This window comes from Acinonyx jubatus, chromosome B1, assembly GCF_027475565.1.
Source record: "Acinonyx jubatus isolate Ajub_Pintada_27869175 chromosome B1, VMU_Ajub_asm_v1.0, whole genome shotgun sequence".
Lineage (NCBI taxonomy): Eukaryota > Metazoa > Chordata > Mammalia > Carnivora > Felidae > Acinonyx > Acinonyx jubatus.
Window position 1 is genome coordinate 84,616,137 of NC_069382.1, and position 24,402 is coordinate 84,640,538.

Here is a 24,402-nt window from a genome sequence, read left to right on the forward strand (position 1 = left end):
GTTTGGTTTTTAGAAAGCACTTGGTCACATTTCAGGGAAACTGGAGCTGGAGGGGACTTCCGAAGTCATGTATTCCAGCCTCCCACACAAGGCAAAAGTCCCTTCTATGTTCCTGATAGTCATCCAGCTTTTGTTGGAACCTGGCTCAACAAATACATTCATCCGCATTGTAATGAACTGTGCTGATGCAAGCAACAATTCCTGTGACATACAGGAAGCAAGGGAGTGGAAAAGACATGGAGAACTTTGATACCATTTGTTCCACTTTGGACACGTTCCCTTCATAACAACCTGTGAAGTAGGCTTTATAATCCTATTTTACATGTGAAGAAACTAAGGCACAGAGAGGTTAAATAGCTTGTCCAAGGCCACCTTAGTCAGTAGGAGCTGCAGCTGAGATTCAGGCCAAGGTGAGTTGACTCCAGAGCCTTCCGCTTCTCACTACACCTACCAGTCTCTTCTAACGAGAAGCAAGGAAATAGCTCTGACCCTGACTGCCTTTCTTTCTTGCGTTAAGTTTACTTGAGGTCACTCATTAGCAGTAATTGTGACAAGTTCAGAGTCCTGGGGCGAATGCATTGACTTTCTCAGAGGAGCTTGAACAGCCTTGGTAGGAGCTTGGCAGATTGATGGAAAGTTTACTTGAAGAATCAACCCACAAGAGGTCTGATCTAGTGAACTTGTTTCCTCATTTATAAAGTGGGGATAATGATACCTACTTCTCCAAGTTGTAAAGATTGAATGAGAAAACCGTAAAGACCTTGCAGAGTGGAGACTCCCTATGAGCTAATGCATGAGAAAACATGGATTTCTTTTTGTTTACTCTGTATCTGCATTTTTCCAGTTTTATGGAGATATTATGGACATATGATATATGTAAGTGTGAGTGTACAACATGATGATATGACACATTTGTATTGTAAAATGATTACCACATTCAGGTTAGTTAATACTTCCATCCACTCATATAATTACCTTTGTTTTTATTGTGATAATATTTATTTACTTGCTTATTTTTAATGTTTATTTACTTTTGAGAGAGAGAGAGAGAGCTGAGGAACGTCAGAGAGAGAGGGAGACACAGAATCGGAAGCAGGCTCCAGGCTCCAAGCTGTCAGCACAGAGCCCGACACAGGGCTCGAACTCAGGAACTGTGAGAAGTCAAAGTCAGATGCTCAACTGACAGAGCCAGCCAGGCACCCCGATTGTGATACGGTTTAAAATCTACTGTCTTAACTTTCAAGTATATAGTATGGTATTGTTCATTATCATCATCATGCTGTACATTAGATCCTCAGAATTTATTCATCTTATAGCTTGAAGTTTGTCTCCTTTGACCAACAACAGCTCCTCATCTCCCCCTCCCTGAGCCCCTGGCAACTGCCCCTCTGTTGTCTGTCTTTATGAGTGAGGCCCTTTGAGATTCCACATGTAAGTGAGGACACACAACATTTGTCTTTGTCTGACTCATTTCACTTAGCATAATGCCCTCAAGATCAAGGATGGATTATTATTTTTATTGTCTTTTATTATTGCTGTTACTATTATTTGTTGATAACAGTGGCTAGCAGAGTTTCCTTAGGATTTATTTTTAGGGAGCAAAACTAAATTTCGCTAATTGCTCTTCAGAAATGTTACTGTCAGGGGTGCCTGAGTGGCTCAGTCGGTTAAGCATCCTACTTCGGTTCAGGTCATGATCTCACAGTCTATGAGTTTGAGCCCCACCTCGGGCTCTGTGCTGACAGCTCAGAGCCTGGAGCCTGCTTCGGATTCTATGTCTCCCTCTCTCTCTGCCCCTCCTCCACTCGTTCTCTCTCTCTCTGTCTCTCTTTCTCTTTCTCTAAACAAACAAAAATAAAGTTAAAAAATGTTACTGTCATCTTGAGCCTTTATAATAATCAGATACGACAGACTCACAGATCTATTAAAGGATAGAAAAAAACTTTAAAGACAAACAACACATTCTCTTACCTGGAAGCATGATAGTGTTCCATTCAGCTTGCATATCACACCTTAGAAGAAATTGAAGTTTCTCGCAGATACAGCCCTAGTAGATGGCTTGGGTTTGTTGTTGATGTTCTTCTTATCTTTACTTAGTTTTCAACATTTTAAGAGATAATATGTAATATAATGCTGGATGTCAATTATATCAGACTTCTAAAAATATATAATATATATTGTCATATAAAACGATTGCTGAAACAATGTTTTAATACTAAGAGTCACAATTTAATTTGGTTAGAAGTGAGAATTTAAAGTAGAATTATGATTCATTTAAAATTTCTCTCTTGGTTCTTTTTTAATTTTAATTTTTATTAAAAAAATTTTTTTAATGTTTTTATTTATTTTTGAGACAGAGAGAGACAGCATGAGCAGGGGAGGGGCAGAGAGAGAGGGAGACGCAGAATCTGAAAGAGACTCCAGGCTCTGAGCTGTCAGCACAGAGCACGACGCGGGGCTCAAACTCGTGGAGTGTGAGATCATGACCTGAGCTGAAGTCAGATGCTCAACCGACTGAGCCACCCAGGCTCCCCCCCGCCCTTTTTTTTTAAGTAGGCTTCATGCCCAGCACTGAGCCCAATGCCAGGCTAGAACTCAAGGACCCTGAGTTCAAGACCCTGAAATCAAGAATCAAGTCCTAAAAGCACTTTTTGTATTCAGTGTTAAAGAGATTTTTAACATGATAATACAGTAATATTTGAATAAAATGCAGATGTGCAGGGCACCTGGGTGGCTCAGTCAGTTAAGTATCCAACTCTTCATTTCAGCTCAGGTCATGATCTCACTGTTCGTGAGAGGGAGACCCCTGTGGGGCTCTGCACTGACAGCACGGAGCTTGCTTGAGATTCTCTCTCTTTCTCTGCTTCTCCCCCCAAAATAAATAAATAAATATTAAAAAAATAAAATGCAGATGTGTCATTCTAGATAAATAATTATAAAAATTCCCCATTTCTTTTAAGTTAGTTTTTGTAATTTATTACCAGAAATTTAAGTATGAGAGCTTTGACAAAATAGGTAAAAATGGTCTGTGTGTATATGTAGGGAAAGAAATTTAATTAAAATTGATGTTTCAATTTTCTCCACATTTCTGGTTACTTGATTCAGTGGCTGGTGCCAGAAAAATCTAAATCAAAAGACCATTTTTGTAGTTTAACATACCAAAGAAACTGCCAACGTGTTGAAAGAGACTTTAAGAAAATACAAGTCAAGAACATTGTATTCAGTGTGTTCCCATTTTTATTGAAACAGCCACAACAAAGGTGGGAAAGTACATGATATATACACAGGGGGAAAAAATCTTAAGTGGTACATGCCAAATTGAGAAAGAGTAGTGGGAATTTCTACTTTGTACATCTTTGTAGCGCTGGGGTTTTTTGGTTGTTGTTGTTGTTTGTTTTGCAATGAATACACGTTACTTTTTTCACTTAAAGGAGCATTTATTCCATCCTGCCATGCAATGGATCACTCATAAATTATTGCAGATAGAGGAATCTTTCTTGCCTGTTTTTTTTAAATTTTTTTTAATGTTTATTTATTTTGAAGGGGAGAGAGACAAAGAATGAGCCGGGGAGGGGCAGAGAGAGAGAGGGAGAATCAGAATCCAAAGCAGGCTCCAGGCTCTGAGCTGTCAGCACAGAGCCCCATGTGGGGCTCAAACTCACGAGCCGTGAGGTCATGACCTGAGCCAAAGTCGGATGCTTAACCAGCTGAGCCACCCAGGCACCCCTTTTCTTGCTTGCTTTTAAAGTACATTTAAAGCAGTTTTATACATTTCTTTGACTATTCTAGTATCTCGTAACTATTTCCCCGATGCTGTTTTAAGCCTGGTTTCTCAGTAGAAAGCTCACCATCAAACCCATGAGTGTGCATGTTTAATAATAATTGTTATTATTTATTTGAGCAGTCCCTGTGTCCCAGATGATCTTCTAAACTCTTGATAGATATTAACCCATTTAATTCTTATAGTAGCTGCAGTTGACAAGTGAAGAAATGAAGCACAGAGTTTCAGAAACTTTCCTAACTTGCAGACTGTATGCCTGTATACTGCATATAAAGAATACTCCCTGCACTTGAGTAACACTGTTACTATTGTTATGTTCCCTCTCCATCTTCTTAAAGCAAAATTAGCCCAGTTTCCATTTCCATTCTTTCATTTAGAAAATAACCACTTGAAGACAGGCTGTGTCCATATGTTAGGGCGGGGATGCTTGGATGGATAATGCCTAATTTGTTCCTATAAAAGGTTTTACAATCTAGAGAAATATGACACATAAGTTGGCCATCATTAAAGACCTGGACAGTCCTGTGATGGTTCATGATGAGGCTCCAGTGAGAAAGATGGACCATGGCTGCAGAGGTCAAGGTAGACTAGGGGAAGCAGGGCTCCATGCAGAGAGTGGGTAGGATCTGGGTAAACCAGGATTAGCAGACTTCCTCCAAAATGCAACTCTCAATCCAATTTCCGCAAGAAGGATTAGAAAGCTACTTCTCAAGTATTCTCAGAGAGCAAGAATTTAGCTGCCACAAAACAGTGCCATTTTTTCAGTTTATTTCTTTTTTGAATAGAAAAATGCCAGAGGCTTGAGAAGACTCATTTTTATCCCAAGGTTATTTCTGTTTTGAATGAAAAACCAGAAAATGTGGCCCACAACTTTTTTCCTGGATGTGTCCTCTGGGATTTATAACGTTAGGTTATAGGGGTGCCTGGGTGGCTTAGTCGGTTAAGCGTCCAACTTTGGCTCAGGTCATGATCTCTGGGTTCATGAGTTCGAGCCCTGTGTCGGGCTCTGTGTTGACAGCTCAGAGCCTGGAGCCTGTTTCAGGTTCTGTCTCTCTCTCTCTTTCTCTCTGCCCCTCCCCCACTCGCTCTCTGTCTCTCTGTCATTCTCTCAAAAGTAAATAAACATTAAAAAAATTAAAACAAAAAAGTGTTTGGTTACATATATTTTACAGGAAGAAGCAAGCATCTCATGGTATGGAAGCTAAGATATAAAGAGGTGTGCTTGGGCTCAGCGAATAAACCAGTGTGAGCGACGACTATAGAACAGGAGTCAGCAAACGTTTTCTGTATAGGGTGAGATGGTAAATATTTTAGGCTTTGGGGACCGTATCCAGTCTCTGGTGCAACTCTGCAACTCTGCTGTTATAATATGAAAACAACCACAGAGGACACGGAAAGGAATGTGTGAGGCTGTGTTGCAATAAAACTGCATTTACACAAACAGGCAGCAGACCGTGGCTTGCCAGCATCCCCTGGAAGAAAAAGTTAGATGGCAGAACCTTTCACACCAGACTAAGAAGCTTTTATTTTCTTTCCTCGGTGACAGAGGATTTCAAAGCCTTGTCATTTTTATGGCCCTAGAGAACCCAGTTCATGTGGTAACATGCCCCTTTTGTCATCAGATTTCATCCAAGCTATCATACAAATTTGCTAAGGGGGCTAAGCTGTTTCTTTCAAGCAGGTGCTGAAAAATAACGCAGTAGGTTTGCTCTCCGGTGCCTTAAGAATTTGCATTTGTGGGGGCGCCTGGGTGGCTTAGTTGGTTAAGCATCCGACTTGGACTCAGGTCACGATCTCAAGGTCCGTGGGTTCAAGCCCTGCATCAGGCGCTGTGCTGACAGTTCGGAACCTAGAGACTGCTTCAAATTCCGTGTCTCTTCTCTCTCTGCCCCTCCCCAACTTGCACTCTGTCTCTCTCTGTCTCTCAAATATAAATAAACATAAAAAACTTTTTTAAAAAAGAATTTGCATTTGTGCAGCTTTGTCAGTCGGGCTAAGAGGGAAATAGCTGTTTGTTTTGGTGCTATGATACTAACGAGGACAGGCTCCACGGTAAGAGGATAGGACAAACTCCTGGGGATGGTTATGGGGAAGTATGTGCAAGTCCATTTTATTGTTTCAGGGATTTGCAAGACCCATGCCACGTAGATTTGATCTTCAACCTGAGAAATACTGGCAGACTTGTCTGTCGGGATAATTCTGCTCAAACACACACAGGAACATTTTGAATGCTCCCTGAGAATCTAGTCAATAGGGTTCCCAGGTTTAGCAAATAACAATCCACAGCACCCAGTTAAAACAGCATTTCAGATAAGCAACGAGAAATATTTTAGGATAACTGTGTTCCCTTCAATATTAGGGACATATTTAAACTACAAAAACTATCTGTTGTCTTTCTGAAATTCAAACCTAACTGAGCATCCTGTATTTTATCCGCCCATCCTAACTGTGAAGATAGATGACGAAGTTGTTTTTCGCACCATCTACTGCATCATTGCGTCCGTTGATTTAGCTATCTTTCGACAGGGTTGTTGTTATTTTTGTTTGTATTTATTTACCTATTTTTTGGCTGTTGGGGGAGTCTAATGACGGTCGAATCTCATTAGTTCCAACCTCACTGATACAGAATTGTGATTACTTATGCAAGGGCTATGCTAAAGTGCACTTCATTCTCTTCATGAATTTACTCTGCCTGTTTATCACTGGTAGTACAAACAAAACTGAAAGAGAACTATTTATCTCCTTGGGAGACTACTGATAGTGTAATTACAGTGTGATCAGGGGCTACTGTGTTGTTTAGACTGTGCTTTTCATTTAATAATTACAGCTCACTCTGTCATTCAGTAAGCAAGACAAGACCTTACCAGGCACAGTCAGGTGCGACCACCTCAGTCCTCACGGCCCCCTTTGCGTCCCATCTGTCCCCACTACACAGTGTGTGCCTGCCAGCCTCTCCTGTTTGTTTATTTTGTTCATCATGCTCTCTAGAACCTCCCACAATGCTAGCTACTTAGAAGGCACCCTATAAATGGTTGTTGGTTGAATTGATGAATGAACACTATCTGCAGGTACTAAAACAAACTGTCTTTGTTGCTAATAAACATCTTACATTTAAAATTTTAAAACTTATTTGAGCTGGTCTTTCCCTTATTCCAAATTGCTGTACATAAAGGGAGTTTTTGGTGAAGTTAGTTTCCTTGCATAATGACCTTTGAGAGGCTGAAAACATACTGAAATTCCAAAAGTGTTTTATGAGGAGCGATGGAGAAGTTATTGTAATATCACCATGAGCACCCCCGTGAGCTTGCTTCTGTTCTAGAAGTATGGGTCTCGACACTGACGGGCTACTAATGATATTAGCAAGGCTCAGCCTGCAGTTTTCCTCACTTGCCCCCATTTGCCCTGATCATGCGCACACACACACTCACACGCACACATGCACACGCACACACGCATGCATTTACTTAAGTAAATTCCCATATATCACCCAAAGAAATGGAAGGGGTTCTTTGATTGGCTACCAATTATGATTGTCACCCATAAGTAATACATTTAATGACTTAAACAAACACGTAGACATTTACATTCTAAACCACTTTCGTATTATTAGATACTTATATGTACAAGCAATCTAAAAGAGCTTGAGAACTACCAGTGAGGTCTGGACCCCTCTTGAGGGAGTTAAACATCAATGGTTTATGTGTGATATGCCACCATTTCTGTTGCCCGGTATGGGTCGGCATCTTAGCCTTAAAACGTATTCAGATGAGGCTTGTTCTCAGCTTCCACCTGTACCCTTGTTCTTCTCTATTTCTGCCAGCAGAGAAAAAGGATTAATAGGAACCAGGAAGTTAAGAAGTAGATCTCTCTCTGTCTCTAATGCTACCTGTATCTCGGGAGTGTTTTTCCCAGCGATCTAGGGAATTCAGGAGATGGGCTCAATACAGGTCAGCATCAAACCAGAGCTGGGCATGCAGTGCCTTTCATGTGGTCCTTTCTTTTCAGAGAGCACAGTCATGATCTGACCATTCCCTTTTGTTCTCCCTTCTCTCACAGCACCCTGGAGGGATATTATGTGGACGATGCCCTACAGGGCCAGGGCGTGTACACTTACGAGGACGGAGGCGTTCTCCAGGGCACGTATGTAGACGGAGAGTTGAATGGTCCCGCCCAGGAGTACGACACGGATGGGAGACTCATCTTCAAGGGGCAATACAAAGATAACATTCGGCATGGAGTCTGCTGGATATACTACCCAGTAAGCCTGGTGACTGTTCATTTTGCTGGAATGTAACATGTTTCAAGCCGATGCTTTGACTCCTCACAATGAGGAGTAACATGTACTCTCTATGTTAGAAAATATCAATCTGTGAAATTTGAGACTCACAGGAGCTGAAGCCACCAGCTTACAAGGTGTGCCCCTCACTGTTACTCACTGTCCACTTAGATTGTTGATCTTAGCAACTACTATTCATTCCTCTTCAGTGGTGTTTTGGAAAGGAAAGAATAGTCGTGATTCAAACAAATCAATCGGGACAAAGTGGCTTTATTGTACCACTCATAAAGACCAAAAAAATGCATGCTTTTTAAAAATAGTCTTCTGATATACAGAAAGAGATGGAATATTTCATTGTTGCACTTCATTCTGGTTCTCATACAGGAGACTGATCCAGCAATCTCCCATCTTTTGGGACTTACCGCACTGTTATTACTTGATTGTACAACCCTACTCCCTACTTTATAAGTGATTTATGGCTTATGTTGTTTAAATTAAGGTGATTAAAGTTAACTTGCCTTTGAGTATGTGGTAATATTTCCCAATATTTCTAGGGTTTACTGGAGCAAAAAGATGTGGCAAAACTCATTGGGTTGGGAATTAATGCTCTAGTTGTTGTTTGCATTTCAAATATCCCATCTGTTATTAGTTAATTTCCAGAAAATGTGTCAGAAAATAGACCTTAGAAAATATTTTATCTAAAATTTTATTTTGTCCAGGGCACCTGACTGGTTCAGTGAGTAGAGCATGTGACTCTTGATCTTGGGATCATGAGTTGAAGCCCCATGTTGGGCAAAGAGCTTACTTAACATAATAATAATAATAATAATAATAATAATATTTAATTTTGTCCAGAGCTTAAGTCAAAATACAATTTTTCTTACTCTGAGACCTATCTTCTTATGATTTAAAAAAAAAAAAAAGATCTATTACAGGTATAACAAGAAAAATAGCCCCCAGCTAAATCTACTTACACATTATTGTTCTTTAAAAATAAGTTATACTCGGGGTGCCTGGCTGGCTCAGTTGGTGGAGTGTATGACTTTTGATCTCAGGGTTGTAAATTCGAGCCCCACATTAGGTATAGAGATTACTTAAAAATAAAATCTTGGGGCGCCTGGGTGGCTCGGTCGGTTAAGTGGCCGACTTCGGCTCAGGTCATGATCTCACAGTTTGAGGGTTCAAGCAATAAAAATTTAAAAACAATTTTTTTTAAATAAAATTTTAAAGGGGCGACTGGGAGGCTCAGTTGATTGAGCGTCTGACTCTTGATGTCAGTTCAGGTCATGATCTTGCCGTTTGTGGCATTTAGTCCCGTCAGGCTCTGTGCTGACAGCACGGAGCCTGCTTGGGATTCTTTCTCTCCCCCTCTCTCTGCCCCTCCCTCGCTGTCTCTCTCTCAAAATCAACAAATAAACTTTAAAAATAAATAAATAAGTAAAATATTTTTTTAAATGTTCTACTCTAGGAGCAGGGCAGAAGGAAAGAATACCGCAAAAGATCTTTTAAATGATTGCCCAAACATTTAACATATCTTCTTAGTAGGCTCTGCAATAGATCAAAAGTCCTTTCAGTCACTGCCTACAGGGCAAGCAGGAAGAGGGAAGTGGTGCAGGTTCTTAACCAGCTTAGGAAGACAGAGAGTTTTGTTGTTTCAGGAGTAGGCCGATTGAGCATCTTGCCGCCTGGCGCTGGGGATCTGCCGATGCGACAGTAAATCATGGAGTCAGGGAAAGTGGAACTCTGTGCGTGCAGTTGGGTATAGGGAAGAGGCAAAATAGGGATTACCAGATCCTCCTACTACTTGTCATCTTACTTGTGACTAGGATCAATTAAAGTCTCTAGAGGAGATCACCTTTTGTATGAATCAGCCTGCTGTATTAATTATTATCTTATTAAATACCCAGAGAACACTCTGCCTTAGTAAAGAAGCACTGGGGAGTTATAAGCTTTCAAAATTAACCTGGAATAACACTTGCTTTATATACGGTATCTGTTGGCAGTGAGAGGGCTAATGACATCCCTCTTCTCTCTGAATTCAGAACCCACTAAGAAATAGACCTAGGTGTCAGAGATCAAAAGGTCTGTTTTATTATGACCGTGTTGGGTTGGAGACGTGCTATCGACCCAAAGTCAGAATGCACTTCAATTCCTTCCCCCTCTGAACGGAACAGTTGGACCAGCTGCAGATAGAGCTCTGGGAAGTCGCGGGTCTCCCCAGGGAAGGAGGGCCTGCCCGGGGGAGCTTCCCCAAGGAAAGGGCAGGAATGGAGAGGGGTGCAGGTGCAGCCTGAGGGCACGGACAGCTTCCAGGACAGGACCTCTGGGGGCAGCAGGCTTTGCCCTGTCTCCTCCACCTAATAGATGGGTGGCGGTGGCTGTCAGACCCCACCTTCTCACTGCTCAAATGAGTGATTCCTTCTCCCTGAAGGGGAGCCTCCTAGCAAAGAAGAGAAGGCAGCAGCTTCCTCCCCAGCACTCCCTGACACAGCAGACAGGCACCTGTTTTGTGATACGGGGTCAAAGCAGAAACAAGGGGAGGAAAAAAGAATGGCTCCCCTTAGAGTATTTATAAGCTTACTCTCAGGACAGCTTATTTCTTTCAGAATACCTTGGAACAGTGACGTCATTTTCAGTTAAAAGTGTTTACGTCCTGTTGGAAATAAAAGAACCTCTGCTTTATCATACTAGACAGAGAAATTCACCACCACCACCCCCAAACCAGAAGTTTAGAGTATTAAGGGAGAAAAATCTGAGACCCTAGAAAGACAGAATTCTGTACAAATAACTGGTAACGTTGGCTTACATTAGTTACAGCATATGAGAAGCAGAAACGCCCTAACACCGTTCTGCTCAGTAATCACCCCTGAAAGCCTGAAGGCAGATCTTGCAGGAAGTATCATCCCCGTTTATGCTGGGTTATTAAGAATTAACTCTGGGAGGAGAAAGAGCAATAATATAGCTCTAATGCACTTTCTGTCCGTGAAAAATGCTGCCAAGTATTTTTCTTTTTATGAAAGTGCTGTGATTCGTCTTTAAATTTATAAAGTCTTTTCTCCAAAGAGCAATCAGACTATGGAGAACTATAGAAATCATGTACCTGATGTTATTTATTCCTGCTGTCTCTCTGTAAGCAGCCGTTGGGATCACTCAGAAGTCATCCTGTACTCCTGTCTTTGAGTAGCTGTTTCTGGAACCTTTGAGTTGGAGAAGTAACCAAGCGTTTAGAATATGTCATGGCACTACTCTTGTTACATCAAACCCAAAGAAGTCCCAGGTTTTCAAAGTTATACCGTAAAGACCTTCCGCATGGGCAGTAAAAAAGGAAACATTTCTTGTAGTCTAGATTCAGTTATTTTTTGATTAGTTATTAGATTATTTTTTGGTATCCCAGTTCAATTCAAAAAGTATTTGTGGATCACCTACTATGTCCCTAGCGTTTACCAGGCTACAGAATTGTATGATATCCTCTGCTCTGAAGTATTCAATGACCTTTAGGAATGAAAGCAAGTGACAGTTGAACAGGAAGCACAGCTGGCTTCTCTCCTGGAAGGAGGCAGAAGGGAACAGTAAATAAAGAAAAGTGGGAAGAAAGTGGTGATGGGGGAGGGAATAGAATTCAGTTGATTTTTTTTTCACTTTTCCTTCTAATGCCATAAAAAGTGGTGGTGTAGGATTCTTAGAAAGGCAGTGTCCAGAAGTCCTTTTTTTATCTGTTAGAAAATGCAGGGGCACCTGGGTGGCTCAGTGGGTCGGTTAAGCATCTGACTTCAGGTCATGATCTCACAGTTCATGGGTTCAAGCCCCACGTCAGGCTCCCTGCTGTCAGTCAGCACAGAGCCTGGAGCCTGCTTTTCAGATCCTCTGTCCCCATGGCTCTCTGCCCTTCCCCCACTCACGCTCTCTCTCTTTCCCTCTCAAAAGTAAACATTTAAAAAAAGAAACTGCAGACAACTCTCTTTACTCATGTACACTAAATTAATTCTTAAATACATCTGAACTAAAGATTTTTTTAATGGACCAGAAATCCAAAATGCCACATAGAGAAGTGAAATGGTATGAATAGTGAGTAAAACCATCTTGCCACAGTTCCTCATCACATTTGGTATCGGCCCAAAGTAACACTTATTGTTACATTTCCTTTAAATGTTTGTAACTAATATTACAAATACAACGTATGTTCTTCTTCAAAAACAAGCCAAGAGAGAGTGTCAGTAACTTGTCACCATTGCAAAGTGCAGCTTGGTCTCTGACTCCCTAAATCAGGCTTTCTGTGCTTCTCTGCATATAACCTCTAGCCGTTTATTTGTACGGGGTTGGATGAGAAAGTACGTATGCGTCAGGTTTTTCTCTGAGTTCTTAAGCTGTTACGTTACTGCTATCCACGAAGGGAGTGCACAAGAAAAATTTCTTGAAGTCGTGCCGTGTGGATAAATACTATATATAATATTTTCTGGCTTTTGGCTTCTCCCATCAGGATGGAGGCAGCCTTGTGGGAGAAGTAAATGAAGACGGGGAGATGACAGGCGAGAAGATAGCGTATGTGTACCCTGACGAGAGGACCGCACTTTATGGAAAATTCATCGATGGAGAGATGATAGAGGGAAAGCTGGCTACCCTTATGTCCACTGAAGAAGGAAGGCCTCACTTTGAACTGATGCCTGGAAGTAAGTTGGATCTGCTTCAGAAGCATGCTCTGATTCCAAAGCAGGTTGTTAGGGCATAATTGAGAGAAGTTAATTTCCTTGTCTAGTCCACTTTAATCATGCATTAGTCAGCTTTGCTGCATAACAAACACCTTAACATCTCAAATACAGGTGATAAGCTGTACTCCAGCTGGTCTGGGGTGGGCTGGGCTGGGCATGGCTGGACTTGAGGCTTCTTATTGTATTGTGTCTTACCGGTCTTAATTCTGGGGCCATCTGAAGGGATGTTGGTGGCCTGGGTCAAGATTTTCCCAAGTGGGTCACAAGAAGTCAGAGCACGAGCAGACACCTATGCTGCCTCTGAAAGCTTGGCTTGGAATTGACATAATTTCACCCACTTTTCATTGGTCAAAGCAAATCACATAGTCAAGCCAAACATCAATGAGACGGGGAAATATGCATTTCAGTAGCAGATGCTAAAAGTCACATGACAAGAATATAGCTATATAATAATACAGGGAAGAATTGAAGAAATGACGGCAGTAATTCCATGAATTTCAAAAGATTAGTATATCTCAGAAAAAACTGAAATACAGTTCAATGATATTAAAGAATCAAATTAGGTAGATCTCCAGGTTGTACAGATTGTAAAGCTGATTCAGCCCGAGCTCTGATTGGAAAGGATAAATGCATAGTGGCATCTTCACAGGACACATACTGGACACAGGAGTGAGCCCAGTGGAATCATATTAGGAAAAAATCCTATTTCCTTTTAGTTTATTTTATTTTATTTTTATTTTCTTTTTATTTATTTATTTATTTGCTTTTTTTTTTTTTTTTTTTTTTTGAGAGAGAGCTTGAGCAGGGGAGGGGCAGAGAGAGAGACAGAGACAGAGAGAGAGACAGAGAATCCTAAGCAGGCTCCACACCCATTGCAGAGCCCTAGGCAGGGTTCCATCTCGCAACTGTGAGATCATGACCTGAGCCAGAATCAAGAGTCGGGTGTTTAACTGACTGAGCCACCCATGCGCCTCCCCCCATTTCCATATAGAAGTACAATACGGCATACTAAATGTTTTTTTCTGCGTATAAAATTATTTATTGTAGAAAGTCTGGGGGAAAAAAACAAAGAAAAAAAGAAGCTGTTTATATTGGTCTGATTCCTTGAAAACAATATATGCGTGTATTTCCAATATAAGTTAGGTTCTAAGAAGAAAAAAGTAAAAAAGATAATAAATCTAGGCACTCACATTCCTAAATAATATTTAGCTATTTGTGATCTGAAGGAGAATCTCCAGAGGAGAATGTCCAAAAATGGGAAATCTAGCATTTGTAACTTGAGTTGTTTTAAATGTCTCAGTTTTTATTTTTTTTAAGTTAAAAATTGAGGCAGCTTAAATGTGATGTGGGATTCTGGGTTGGATCCTGGAAGAGAAAGAGGGCATTAGTGGAAAAACTGGTGAAATCTGAATAAAGTCTGAAGTTTAGTTAATAGTAATGTAGCTATGTTGGTTTCTTCATTTTGACAATCATACCATGCGACATAAGAAGTTAACATTATGAGATGGGCGCCTGGGTGGCTCAGTGGATTCAGTGACTGACTCTTGATTTTGGCTCAGGTCATGATCTCACGGTTTGTGAGTTCGAGCCCAAGTCAGGCTCTGCTCTGATGGAGTGGAGCCTGCTTGGAATTCTGTTTTTCTCCCCTCTCTTTGCCTCTCTCTCTCTCTCTCTCTGTCAAAATAAATACATAAACATTAAAAAAGAAGAAGTAGAAGAAGTTAACATTGGGAGAAACCATGAGGGATATTGGGGAATCTCTGTACTATTTTTGCAACTTTTCTGTAAATTTTCAATCATCCCCAAATGAAGTTGTTTTCATTTTAAGTGAAACAGTAATCTTTGCACTTCAAATTCTCATACCTGTGCTCTTCACATGTGTTCTGAAAGGAGACAGTGCCACAGTCTTTAGAAATGAAGGGACCTGGGCCAGGGGAGGATCCCCAAATGGTGATGCCAATTTTAAAACTTCACAAGTGGCAGCGTGTTTTAGTGGCAAGAGCCTTGAACTTTGGAGTCACCTCATTTAAGTTTCAGCTTCAGCATTTGCCACAGTGTGGTCTTGGGCAAGTTCTTTATCCCTTCGGAAACTGTTTCTTCATTATAAAAGACAGGTGCTGGCAGCGACTGTAAAAACACCATAATGAAAGTTATTGTTATTATTACCGTCTTCTTAGTATAAGTAAGAAACAGATTTTGGGAAGTGAGGGTAATAGTTCTCAAAGGGTATTTTTTTTTTTTTTTTAGAACTGGTTGTAAATGATGAACACCCTTTTCATTATAAGGCCACAGTAAAGGTCGGGAGGAGGGGCATAACTGGTGAGATTCTGGCAGGCCTGTTAATTTAAGGATACATTGAGCAATTTGGGTTTCACAAAGGTCAAGAAGCATGGCTGCTTTGGGTGACTGACAGGACACAGGTCTTCAGTGTTCTGTACCTCTCCCCACCGCACTCCCCCAGCCCCTCTCGTTACTGTCAGTGAGCTGCAGACTAACCTACAGATGAGGTCTGACAGGGCCATGCTGCCATCTGGTCCACCATGGGGAGGAGGAAAACATAATGCAAACACCCCACACAAAGTACTCCCAACCTGCCCCTCGCCGACCTCTCCCACCACACCCTTTCACTTTATGCTTTTGTAACCACAAACTGCTTCTATCTTTATTTACTTAGAGCACATGTCAGAGAGGGGCAGAGGGAGAGAGAGAGAATCTTAAGCAAGCCCGGTGCCCAGAGCGGGGCTCAATTCCATGACCCTGGGATCATGACCTGAGCTGAAATCAATAGTCAGCCACTCATCTGACTGAGCCACCCCATAAATTTGCTTCTAGTTCTCCACTTACCATGCGCTGATTTCTTCGTTATGCCTCAGGCGGGATTTTCTTCTTGCCTTGTCTCTTCTCCTCTCAACAAAGGAACTCCTTTCTCTGTTAATTCCCATTCTGTCTTTAAGGCTTGGCTCACCTCGTAGAATTAGTGACTGTCAAGTGAATGAATGAATTCTGGTCAAAGGGCATAGTATAAACTATAGAGGAGAGGAGTAAAACTAAAGATTGTGCTCCGTTTGCCTGGAGCAGATCTAGGAAAAACAGGAAGGGACATTAAGCTGGAAAAGACAGCATCGGCTCCTTGAAGAGCAGCTGGAGGTGTTTCTCCTCTTTGCACCTGCATGGTCCCTAACACAGTGCTTTACATGTAGTTGGCACTCTGTACGTTTGGGATGAAAGGTTTAGTCTAAAGAAGGAAGGTGGAGGTTCATAGATTTTCTGTGCAATACAACATGTATTTCACAGAAAAGTTTGGTTGAATTGTGTGGGTTCTTTCTTTTTTAAACTAACTTCCTTTAATGGATTGTGCATTGGTCCATTACCAGTTTGCTCCCAGATGCAATTCTTGTCCACATGTCCTGCTTTCATTGCAGGAGGCTTCTGCCGCTGGCAGGCCACGTTTCCTAGGGTCATGTGCATTGGCGTCTCTCTGGGTTTGGCCATCGGGAGGCACTGGCCAAGGGCATGGAGAGGAAAGGAATCAGGAGAAGATCTCTCTGTGTCCAGCAGTGTCTCCAGCAGTGGCCTGTCTCCTGATTCCATCTCCCAACAGGAAGGTCCTGCATCAATCCAACTCTAGAACCCCAGGCACACCCTCTCCGCCTTTATCCCTCTGGCTTAGGGCTGTATGGCTTCCAGTTCTTGCCAGTTTCTGGGCTCCTTACCTGCCCGTTTGGCTTCTCAGTTCTTCCGTGCTCTGTATAACCAATTCCCTGAGTGAAATTCTCTCCTAGAAATACTCAAATGGTCTGTTTCCTAGCTAGACCTTGACTGATCCTGATTGCTTTTTAACTTTTAGTTTGAGACATTGATTTTGGATTTTGTGATTGTACAAAACAAAACAAAACTGAAAGAGGACCTGGTAACCACTGGTAACCACCGAGGAATTGCTTACTGGGACTATTTGTGATGTCTTAGTGCCTAAAAGAATTTACTTTACAAGACTAAGCCCATCGGTTCTGAAATGTGCTTCTTTACTTACTGTGCAGTAGAGCCTCGGATGTCTTCAGTGTGCTCTGGGAAGGCTCTCTGAGGCTGGTCCTTTGTGGAGAACCAGTGTTAAATCTAGGACAGTTGTGTACCTTAGTTTCTGGAATAAATTACTGACTTGCTTCTGAACAACCTTAATAGAAATAAGATGACTGTGTTTTTGCTTTATCAAAAGCAGTTCTGTTCTTAATTCTGGTGAGGCTGGATGTTTATTTTTAGTGAAGGAGACAATTGCCAGGGCTGGGTGGTTGGAGTCTACAGACTGTGTCTACTGGGAAGAAAACCACGAGAAAATTTTAAAACCATCACTCAACCTGATCTGCCCAGAGAGATCTCAGAATTTCATGACAAAGCATTTTCTTGATTAAAAATTTTAATTGCACAAGCATTTTTTAAACCATTTGAATAAAGACAATTCAAAAGCAAAAATGGGATTTTAAGAAATACATACGATGGCTGTTCATTAAGACCTAAAAATGCAACTCAAAAGCAAATCTAAAAGCCATTCATTTATATTGGAGAATTTGGGGGTGCCTGGGTGACTCAGTTGGTTCAGTATTCAACTTCAGCTCAGGTCATGATTTCACAATTTGGGAGTTTGAGCCCCCTGTCGGGCTCTGTGGTGACGGTATGGAGCTTGCTTGGGATTCTGTCTCTCCCTCTCTCTGTGCCCCTCCCCTGCTTGCTCGCTCTCTCGCTCTCTCAAAATAAATAAACTTAAAAAATTTTTTTTAATTATATTGAAGAATTTATTCCAGGTACTATGACTTTTATATACACATACACACACACACACACACACACACACACACACACACACACATACGTATATGTACATATACTTATATATGTGTGTGTGTGTGTGTGTATATATATACACACGTGTGTGTGTGTATATATATATATATATATATATGTATATAATTTATCGTCAAATTGGCTTCCATACAACACCCAGTGCCCTCCTCCGAGCCCATCACCCACTTTCCCCTCTCCCCCATCCCCCATCAACCCTCAGTTTGTTCTCAGTATTTTAAGAGTCTCTTACGGTTTACCTCCTTTTCTGTAACTTTTTCCCCCCTTCCCCTCCCCCCGGTCTTCTGTTAAGTTTCTCAGGATCCACATATGAGTGAAAACATAGGGTATCTGTCTTTCTCTGCCTGACTTATCTCACTTAGCATAATACCCTCCAGTTCCATCCATGTTGCTACAAATGGCCAGATTTCATTCTTTCTCATTGCCAAGTAGTATTCCATTGTATATATAAACCACATCTTTATCTGTTTGTGAGTTGGTGGACATTTAGGCTCTTTCCATAATTTGGCTATTGTTGAGAGTGCTGCTATAAACATTGGGGTACAAGTGCCCCTATGCATCAGCACTCCTGTATCCCTTGGGTAAATTCCTAGCAGTGCTATTGCTGGGTCATAGGGTAGATCTATTTTTAATTTTTTGAGGAACCTCCACACTGTTTTCCAGAGCGGCTGCACCGGTTTGCATTCCCACCAACAGTGCAAGAGGGTTCCCGTTTCTCCACATCCTCTCCACCAGGTGCTATAACTTGAATAACACTTTTCATTATTTAACTCATTCTGTCCCATGAATACAGAGAGACGCTGTAAAAGTTCTTCCCTAACTCTAATCCCTGGATTGAGATTTTCGTTTGCTTTTCAGGTTCGGTGTACCACTTTGATAAATCGACTTCATCTTGCATTTCTACCAATGCTCTTCTTCCAGATCCATATGAATCAGAGAGGTAATTTTTTTTTCCTTGTGGTTTTAATAGCCCTGTTTATAGGAGGTTAAATAGCCCTAATGGTGGGAACTAATCCTTCTTTGTGGCTGTCTGAAAAAAAGTTCATATATTGTGATGAAGAGTGTTTTTATGCTCATATAGACTCTGTCCCTGTGAGAGAGTTTCTCCACCCATAAAGCACAGAACAGCCATGTGTCAGTCCCAGAATGAAACTTCTACATATAGACAGCTGTCGGGCTAGGCAGCCAGCTATGCCCTACCCAGTTGTCCCCTTTTTGAGGGCCCTGGTGCAATGAAAGCCACATGCCGGCCTCTAGAGCATTTCACCTTCTTTAAAGCTCTGTCTAGCCAAGGCAGGAACCAGAATGCCTCCTTTACTTAGCATAGCTGAGGGGATCTGGAACACAAGACAATTTCTTTATTCACTAAGAGAGAACAGGCATGAAAGAAAGACAATATAAGAAGCATAAAGACATTCCAGCTTATAAATGACAAGCTTCCGATTCTGTAAGCTCATTCCCCAAGTGTCAAGTCCCATTCCATTTCATCTTCTCCAAACTCCAGTGCTCAGTTCTTGGTATGACTTGCTCTGGTACTCTCCCCGAGATGCTTGTCCCCTAGCAGCTGGCCTGCTCCTGCGTAAGAGTGCCATCTGCAGTTGGCCTTCTCTTTGCCTCACTCTTTTGTTAGCCTGGCTTACAAAGCACAACTCCCATTCACTTTTTGTTCTGGTCCCATCTGAAAAATGGGCCACTTCCTTGGTTTAACTGACAGGGCTCCCACCACAATGTCACAATGAATGAAAGGCCTCTTTCTTGATACAAAGCTGTGGTCCATTTACAAAGGGAAGGGTTTGGTCTCTTGTCTCTTGCCTACCGGAAACACAAAAGCGCAATAATCATATGTATCCATCTTTTTTGTTACTTTCATTGTGATGATGCTGTATAATGATACCCTCAAAACCTAACAGTGGTTTATGAATGCAGAAATGTTATGTTACACTCACGATTCTGTAGGTTAGCTGAGGTTCAGCCACTTTTGACCAGGCTCAACTTGGCTCAGCTGGATGAGGCTGGACTTCAGATTTCAAGTTGGGTTCAGGTCGGTTTCACATGTCTGTATTCCAAGATGCAGGCTGAAGGAGCAGTGGTCTCCTGAGGCATCTTCTTCTGGTGGAGATGAACAGAAATCGCAGAAGACTGACAGATATTTGTCATCCTCTTAACACCTGGGCCCTGGCATGCCGTCCTCCTGCCCATGTTCCAGTAGCAAAGTAGAGCATACGGCCAAGCCCAGCATGGTCCCAGCAGGGGTACATGGTCTACCCACCGTGAAGGAGGCACCACAAGGTCACATGGCAAAGTAGCAGGATGTATAATTCTACCACAGGGAAGGAGTAAAGTTGGAAGCAATAATTTAGTCCTCTAGTCCATAAAATAAGCGTAAGACCCATGGAACAAAAATTAAAGATGAGCATTTCCACCAGAGTCATTAGATCACAGCACCCAAAGAACTGGAATGTTAGTTGTTCATGGGGCATGCACTCTCTTATTCAATCCAGTTCAATAATGATGAGTGAGTGCTGTTTTCCTGTAAACCAGGGATTGGCAAACTTTTTCTGTAAAGAGCCATATTGTAGGTCCCTACTGCAACTACTCAGTTCTGCCTTTGTAACGCTAAAGCAACAAGAGACAGCAAATAGGCGTGGCCACGTTCCATAAAACTGTATTTCCAAGAGTGGGCAGCTGCCAGATTTGACCCTTGGGCCATAGTTAGTGGACATGTTATAAACCCTTTTGTTGGGAAGTGCATATTGAATATGTTTTACTAACTGTCAGTGTTTCAAGTGAAAGATTCATCTTGGGGCTTAATTAAAACAGCCTTTCCTTCCTATTTAGCCCTGACAAATGGGCATAGCTTGAATTACTTTGGAAATGTTTACTTGTCCAGGAAGACAGTGAAAACACTCATTAACTAAAAACATGATTTCTTTTTAAAAAAAACCTCTTATCAAATGTTGAGTTGCTTTATGAATACAGTGAAGCCTTGAACAACACAGGGGTTGGGGCACCTCCCCTCTCCCCCACTGCATACAGCTGAAAATCCACATATAATTTTTGATTCCCCAAAAACTTCACTACTAATAGCCTACTGTTGACAGGAAGCCTTACCAATTACATAAACAGTTGATTAACACATATTTTGTATGTTATATGTATTATATACTGTATTCTTAATAAATATTAGTATTTCTTACTATTTACTTACTATTACTTAGTATTTCTCTAGTAAGCTAGAGAAAACAAAATGTTATGAAGGGGGTGCCTGGGTGGCTCAGTCAGTTACGTGACCAACTTTAGCTCAGGTCATGATCTCAGCTCATGGTTCGAGCCCCGCATCAGGCTCTGTGCTGACAGCTCAGAGCCTGGAGCCTGCTTCAGATTCTGTGTCTCCTCTCTCTGCCCCTCCCCTGCTCATACTCTGTCTTTGTCTCTCTCTCTCTCCCAAAAGTAAATACATACATACAAAGAAAGAAAGAAAGAAAGAAAGAAAGAAAGAAAGAAAATGTTATTAAGAAAGTCATAAAGGGGCGCTCCTGGCTGGCTCAGTTGGTAGAGCGTGCAACTCTTGATCTCAAGGTTGTGAGTTTGAACCCCATGTTGGGTGGAGAAATTACTTAAAAATAAAACCTTAAAAAGAAAAGAAAAAGTCATGAGGAAGAGAAAAGACATTTGTGGTACTGTACTGTAAAAATCCCACATATAGGGGCACCTGGGTGGCTCGGTCAGTTAAGCATCTGACTTTGGCTCAGGTCACGATCTCATGGTTCATGAGTTCTAGCCCTGCATCAGGCCCTGTGCTGACTTCTCAGAGCCTGGAGCCTGCTTCGGATTCTGTGTCTCCCTCTCACTCTGCCCCTCCCCTGTTCGTGCTCTGTCTCTCTTTGTCTCAAAAATAAATAAAAACATTAAAAAAAAATTCCACATATAAATGGACCTGCATAGTTTACACCCATGGGTCAACTATATATAATATTCCCCATATTTGAGAGCATATTTTAAACAACAGTCTTTTTTTTTTAAGTTTTATTTATTTATTTTGAGAGAGAGAGAGTGCGTGAGCAGGGAGGGGCAAAGAGACAGAATCCCAAGCAGGCTCCACACTGTCAGCACAGAGCCCTATGTGGGGCTTGAGCCCTCGAACTGTGAGATCATGACATAAGCTGAAACCAAGAGTCAGATGCTTAACTGACTGAACCACCAAGGCACCCCCTAGACATCACTCTTAAAAGGTACATAAGTAGCAGTTCCTCAATTTCTAATGCCAAATGTTACGGCTTAACTTTCCTTTCTTCCCTTCCTTCCTTCCTTCCTTCCTTCTTTCCTCACTGGATTACTATGAACTGATGTTTGGGTTCAGTAGCCATACTATGTTGATGGTTGATATAAAAAGTAACATATCAGACTGAAAGAACCATCATTTGACTGTTTTTCCTATTTAGGGTTTATGTTGCTGAATCTCTCATTTCCAGTGCTGGAGAAGGACTGTTTTCCAAGGTAGCAGTGGGACCTAATACGGTTATGTCTTTTTATAATGGAGTTCGAATTACACACCAAGAGGTGAGTGGGGTAGAAGCGGAGAATCAACTTGATTGGCTAAAGGGCTTTGTTTCAGACACTCTTAATTTTCCTGTTAGCCCCTTCAGTATTCCCTAGAAATATGAAAGAACAGTCTTTTTTGGTAAAACTGGTGAGATATACTGTCTCATAGCAGTCTTTGGACTGCTGTAGCAAAAATACCATTCACAGCATGGCCTATAAACAACAGAAATTTATTTCTCACAGTTCTGGAGGCTGGAAGTCCAAGGTCAACGTATTGACAGATTTGGTGTCTGGTTGGTCCGCTTCCTGGTTCATGAATGGCCCTCTTGTCATCGCAGCCTCGCATGGCGGGAGGGGCAGGGGATCTCTCTGGGGTCTCTTTTAAGTCTCACAGCTATTTAATCAAAAGTGGGATATTGCCGTGAATGACACAGCAATTGCTTTGCACTGTGCTACACCCAGTATCTGAAAAATTGAGATCCAACTGGACTCTGTTAGTAATTATTATGATCTTGCACAGGGCACTGTATAGGCAGGCCCCCTCCTATTTGTGCGAAAGTCACACAGTAGCCTGCATCCAGCCAGGAAGTGTTCTACTGCCAAAAAAAACCCCCAAAAAACCCCAAAAAGAAAACAAAAACAAACAAACAAAAATGAAAACAAAAAGTTAAAGAATAGTCACCTCTTGCCTTTAAAATACAACTTTGATATATTTTCCAGAATTCATGTGTGTTTTTGCTTCTGTTTCTTCGCTTCACAATGAACTTCCTTACATGTCTGCCTAAGGGCAGAAAGTCGATGCTTTAGCCTGGCTTGTCGTCTCCATCTGGTCTCACTTGCATTAAACGTGTAGGACTTGGGCTTGCTGGTTCTATTGCTCATTCGTGTCTTCACTTTTTTACTTCCTGCCGTGGACTGCTATGGGGGAAATGCCATGAAATCATCAAGTGTTTGCACTTTCAAAGCCGTCGTACCGACAAGGATGGCTTTGCACTCAAACTGAGCCGTGGTCGGGCACGCGGTATCCCCTGGTCATAGCCAGACTTCTGTGTCTGATGATCCAGGAAATTCAGCATATGAAAGGTGGCTCAGGATATTGACACGCTACTTATTTATTCTAACATTAGATAACAGATAACAAAACTGAAGCCCAGAGAGGGTAAGCCATTTGCCCAAGGTCACAAATACAGTAACCGTCAGAGTTCAAGCAGGATTTCAAACAGCAGAATCTGGCTCCAGGCGAAACTCACTGTGCTGTACTGTATAAATGGATGGGCACCCTCCTTCCTGAAATTTAGATTCTATTGGGGAGATAAGAAAAATACACAACTGACAGCAACCTAAAGTAGATGGTATCTCAGTGTCACGTGACAGGGCTGGAATATTAAGACCCGTGAAGATTTTTTTCACGTTCATCACTGCTATATTCCCTGCACCTAGGACAGTGCCTGGCATGTGGTAGCACTCAGTAAATAGTTGTTGAATAAATATCAGGTACAAATAATAGCCCAGTTGTAATTTAGGGGCAGGAGAGACAGTACAACTCTGAGAGTCAGTAGTTCTATATAAAAATGTGATCCTAGGGGCACCTGTGTGGCTCAGTCGGGGAAGCATCCGACTCTGATTTCGGCTCCAGTCATAATCCTACGGGTCATGAGATCAAGATCTGTACTGGGCTCCATGCTGACAGTGCAGAGCCTGCTTGGGGTTCTTTCTCTCTCTCTCCCTCTCTCTGCCCCTCCCCCCACCTCAAAAATAAATAAATAAACTTAAAAAAAAAAGTGATCCTATTTACTCTCAAAAAACTGTTCGGCTGGCATCACCAGATCCTGGGCTGTGGCTTGGGGTGGGGAAGTGGCTTGGAGAAGGGAAGCCTATTAGTGAATGAGCCCTAGTGTAGGTAAGAAAGCACACTGGTAGCTGGGGACTCTGCTGGTCACATTGGTCACCCGCTTGTAACAAAGGTGAAGGACTCTCCTGAAACACAGTTTTGCATTCTCAAGTTCTGGTTCCACTTGATGTTCTTACTTTTGTTTTACTTTTGCCTCATCTTCACAGTAGGGGTCCAAGGGATTTGGAGGTTGATCAGAGAAACAGATAAGACCACAGGAGGCAGTAGCACACAGGTTTTCTTGTCACTGGGCAGTGCTTAGACAGGGCGGCAAGAGACAGGATGGGCTCCCAGCATGAAACGGTCCAGAAGCTTGTGCACGAAGGCCACAAACAGAGCAGGAGGAAGGCAG

General features: G+C 41.9%; 1 protein-coding gene across 2 annotated transcripts in view; it reads left to right on the plus strand.

Moving 5' to 3' along the window:
* SETD7 (SET domain containing 7, histone lysine methyltransferase) overlaps window positions 1-24,402 on the plus strand; it is a 51,802-nt gene that overhangs the window by 14,382 nt on the left and 13,018 nt on the right. For both annotated transcript variants that reach the window (XM_027066373.2, XM_027066380.2), the window contains 4 exons: window positions 7,838-8,039; window positions 12,535-12,724; window positions 18,476-18,557; window positions 22,060-22,177. In XM_027066373.2, the coding sequence (XP_026922174.1) occupies window positions 7,838-8,039; window positions 12,535-12,724; window positions 18,476-18,557; window positions 22,060-22,177 (592 nt within the window). The remainder of the gene's footprint in view (window positions 1-7,837; window positions 8,040-12,534; window positions 12,725-18,475; window positions 18,558-22,059; window positions 22,178-24,402) is intronic.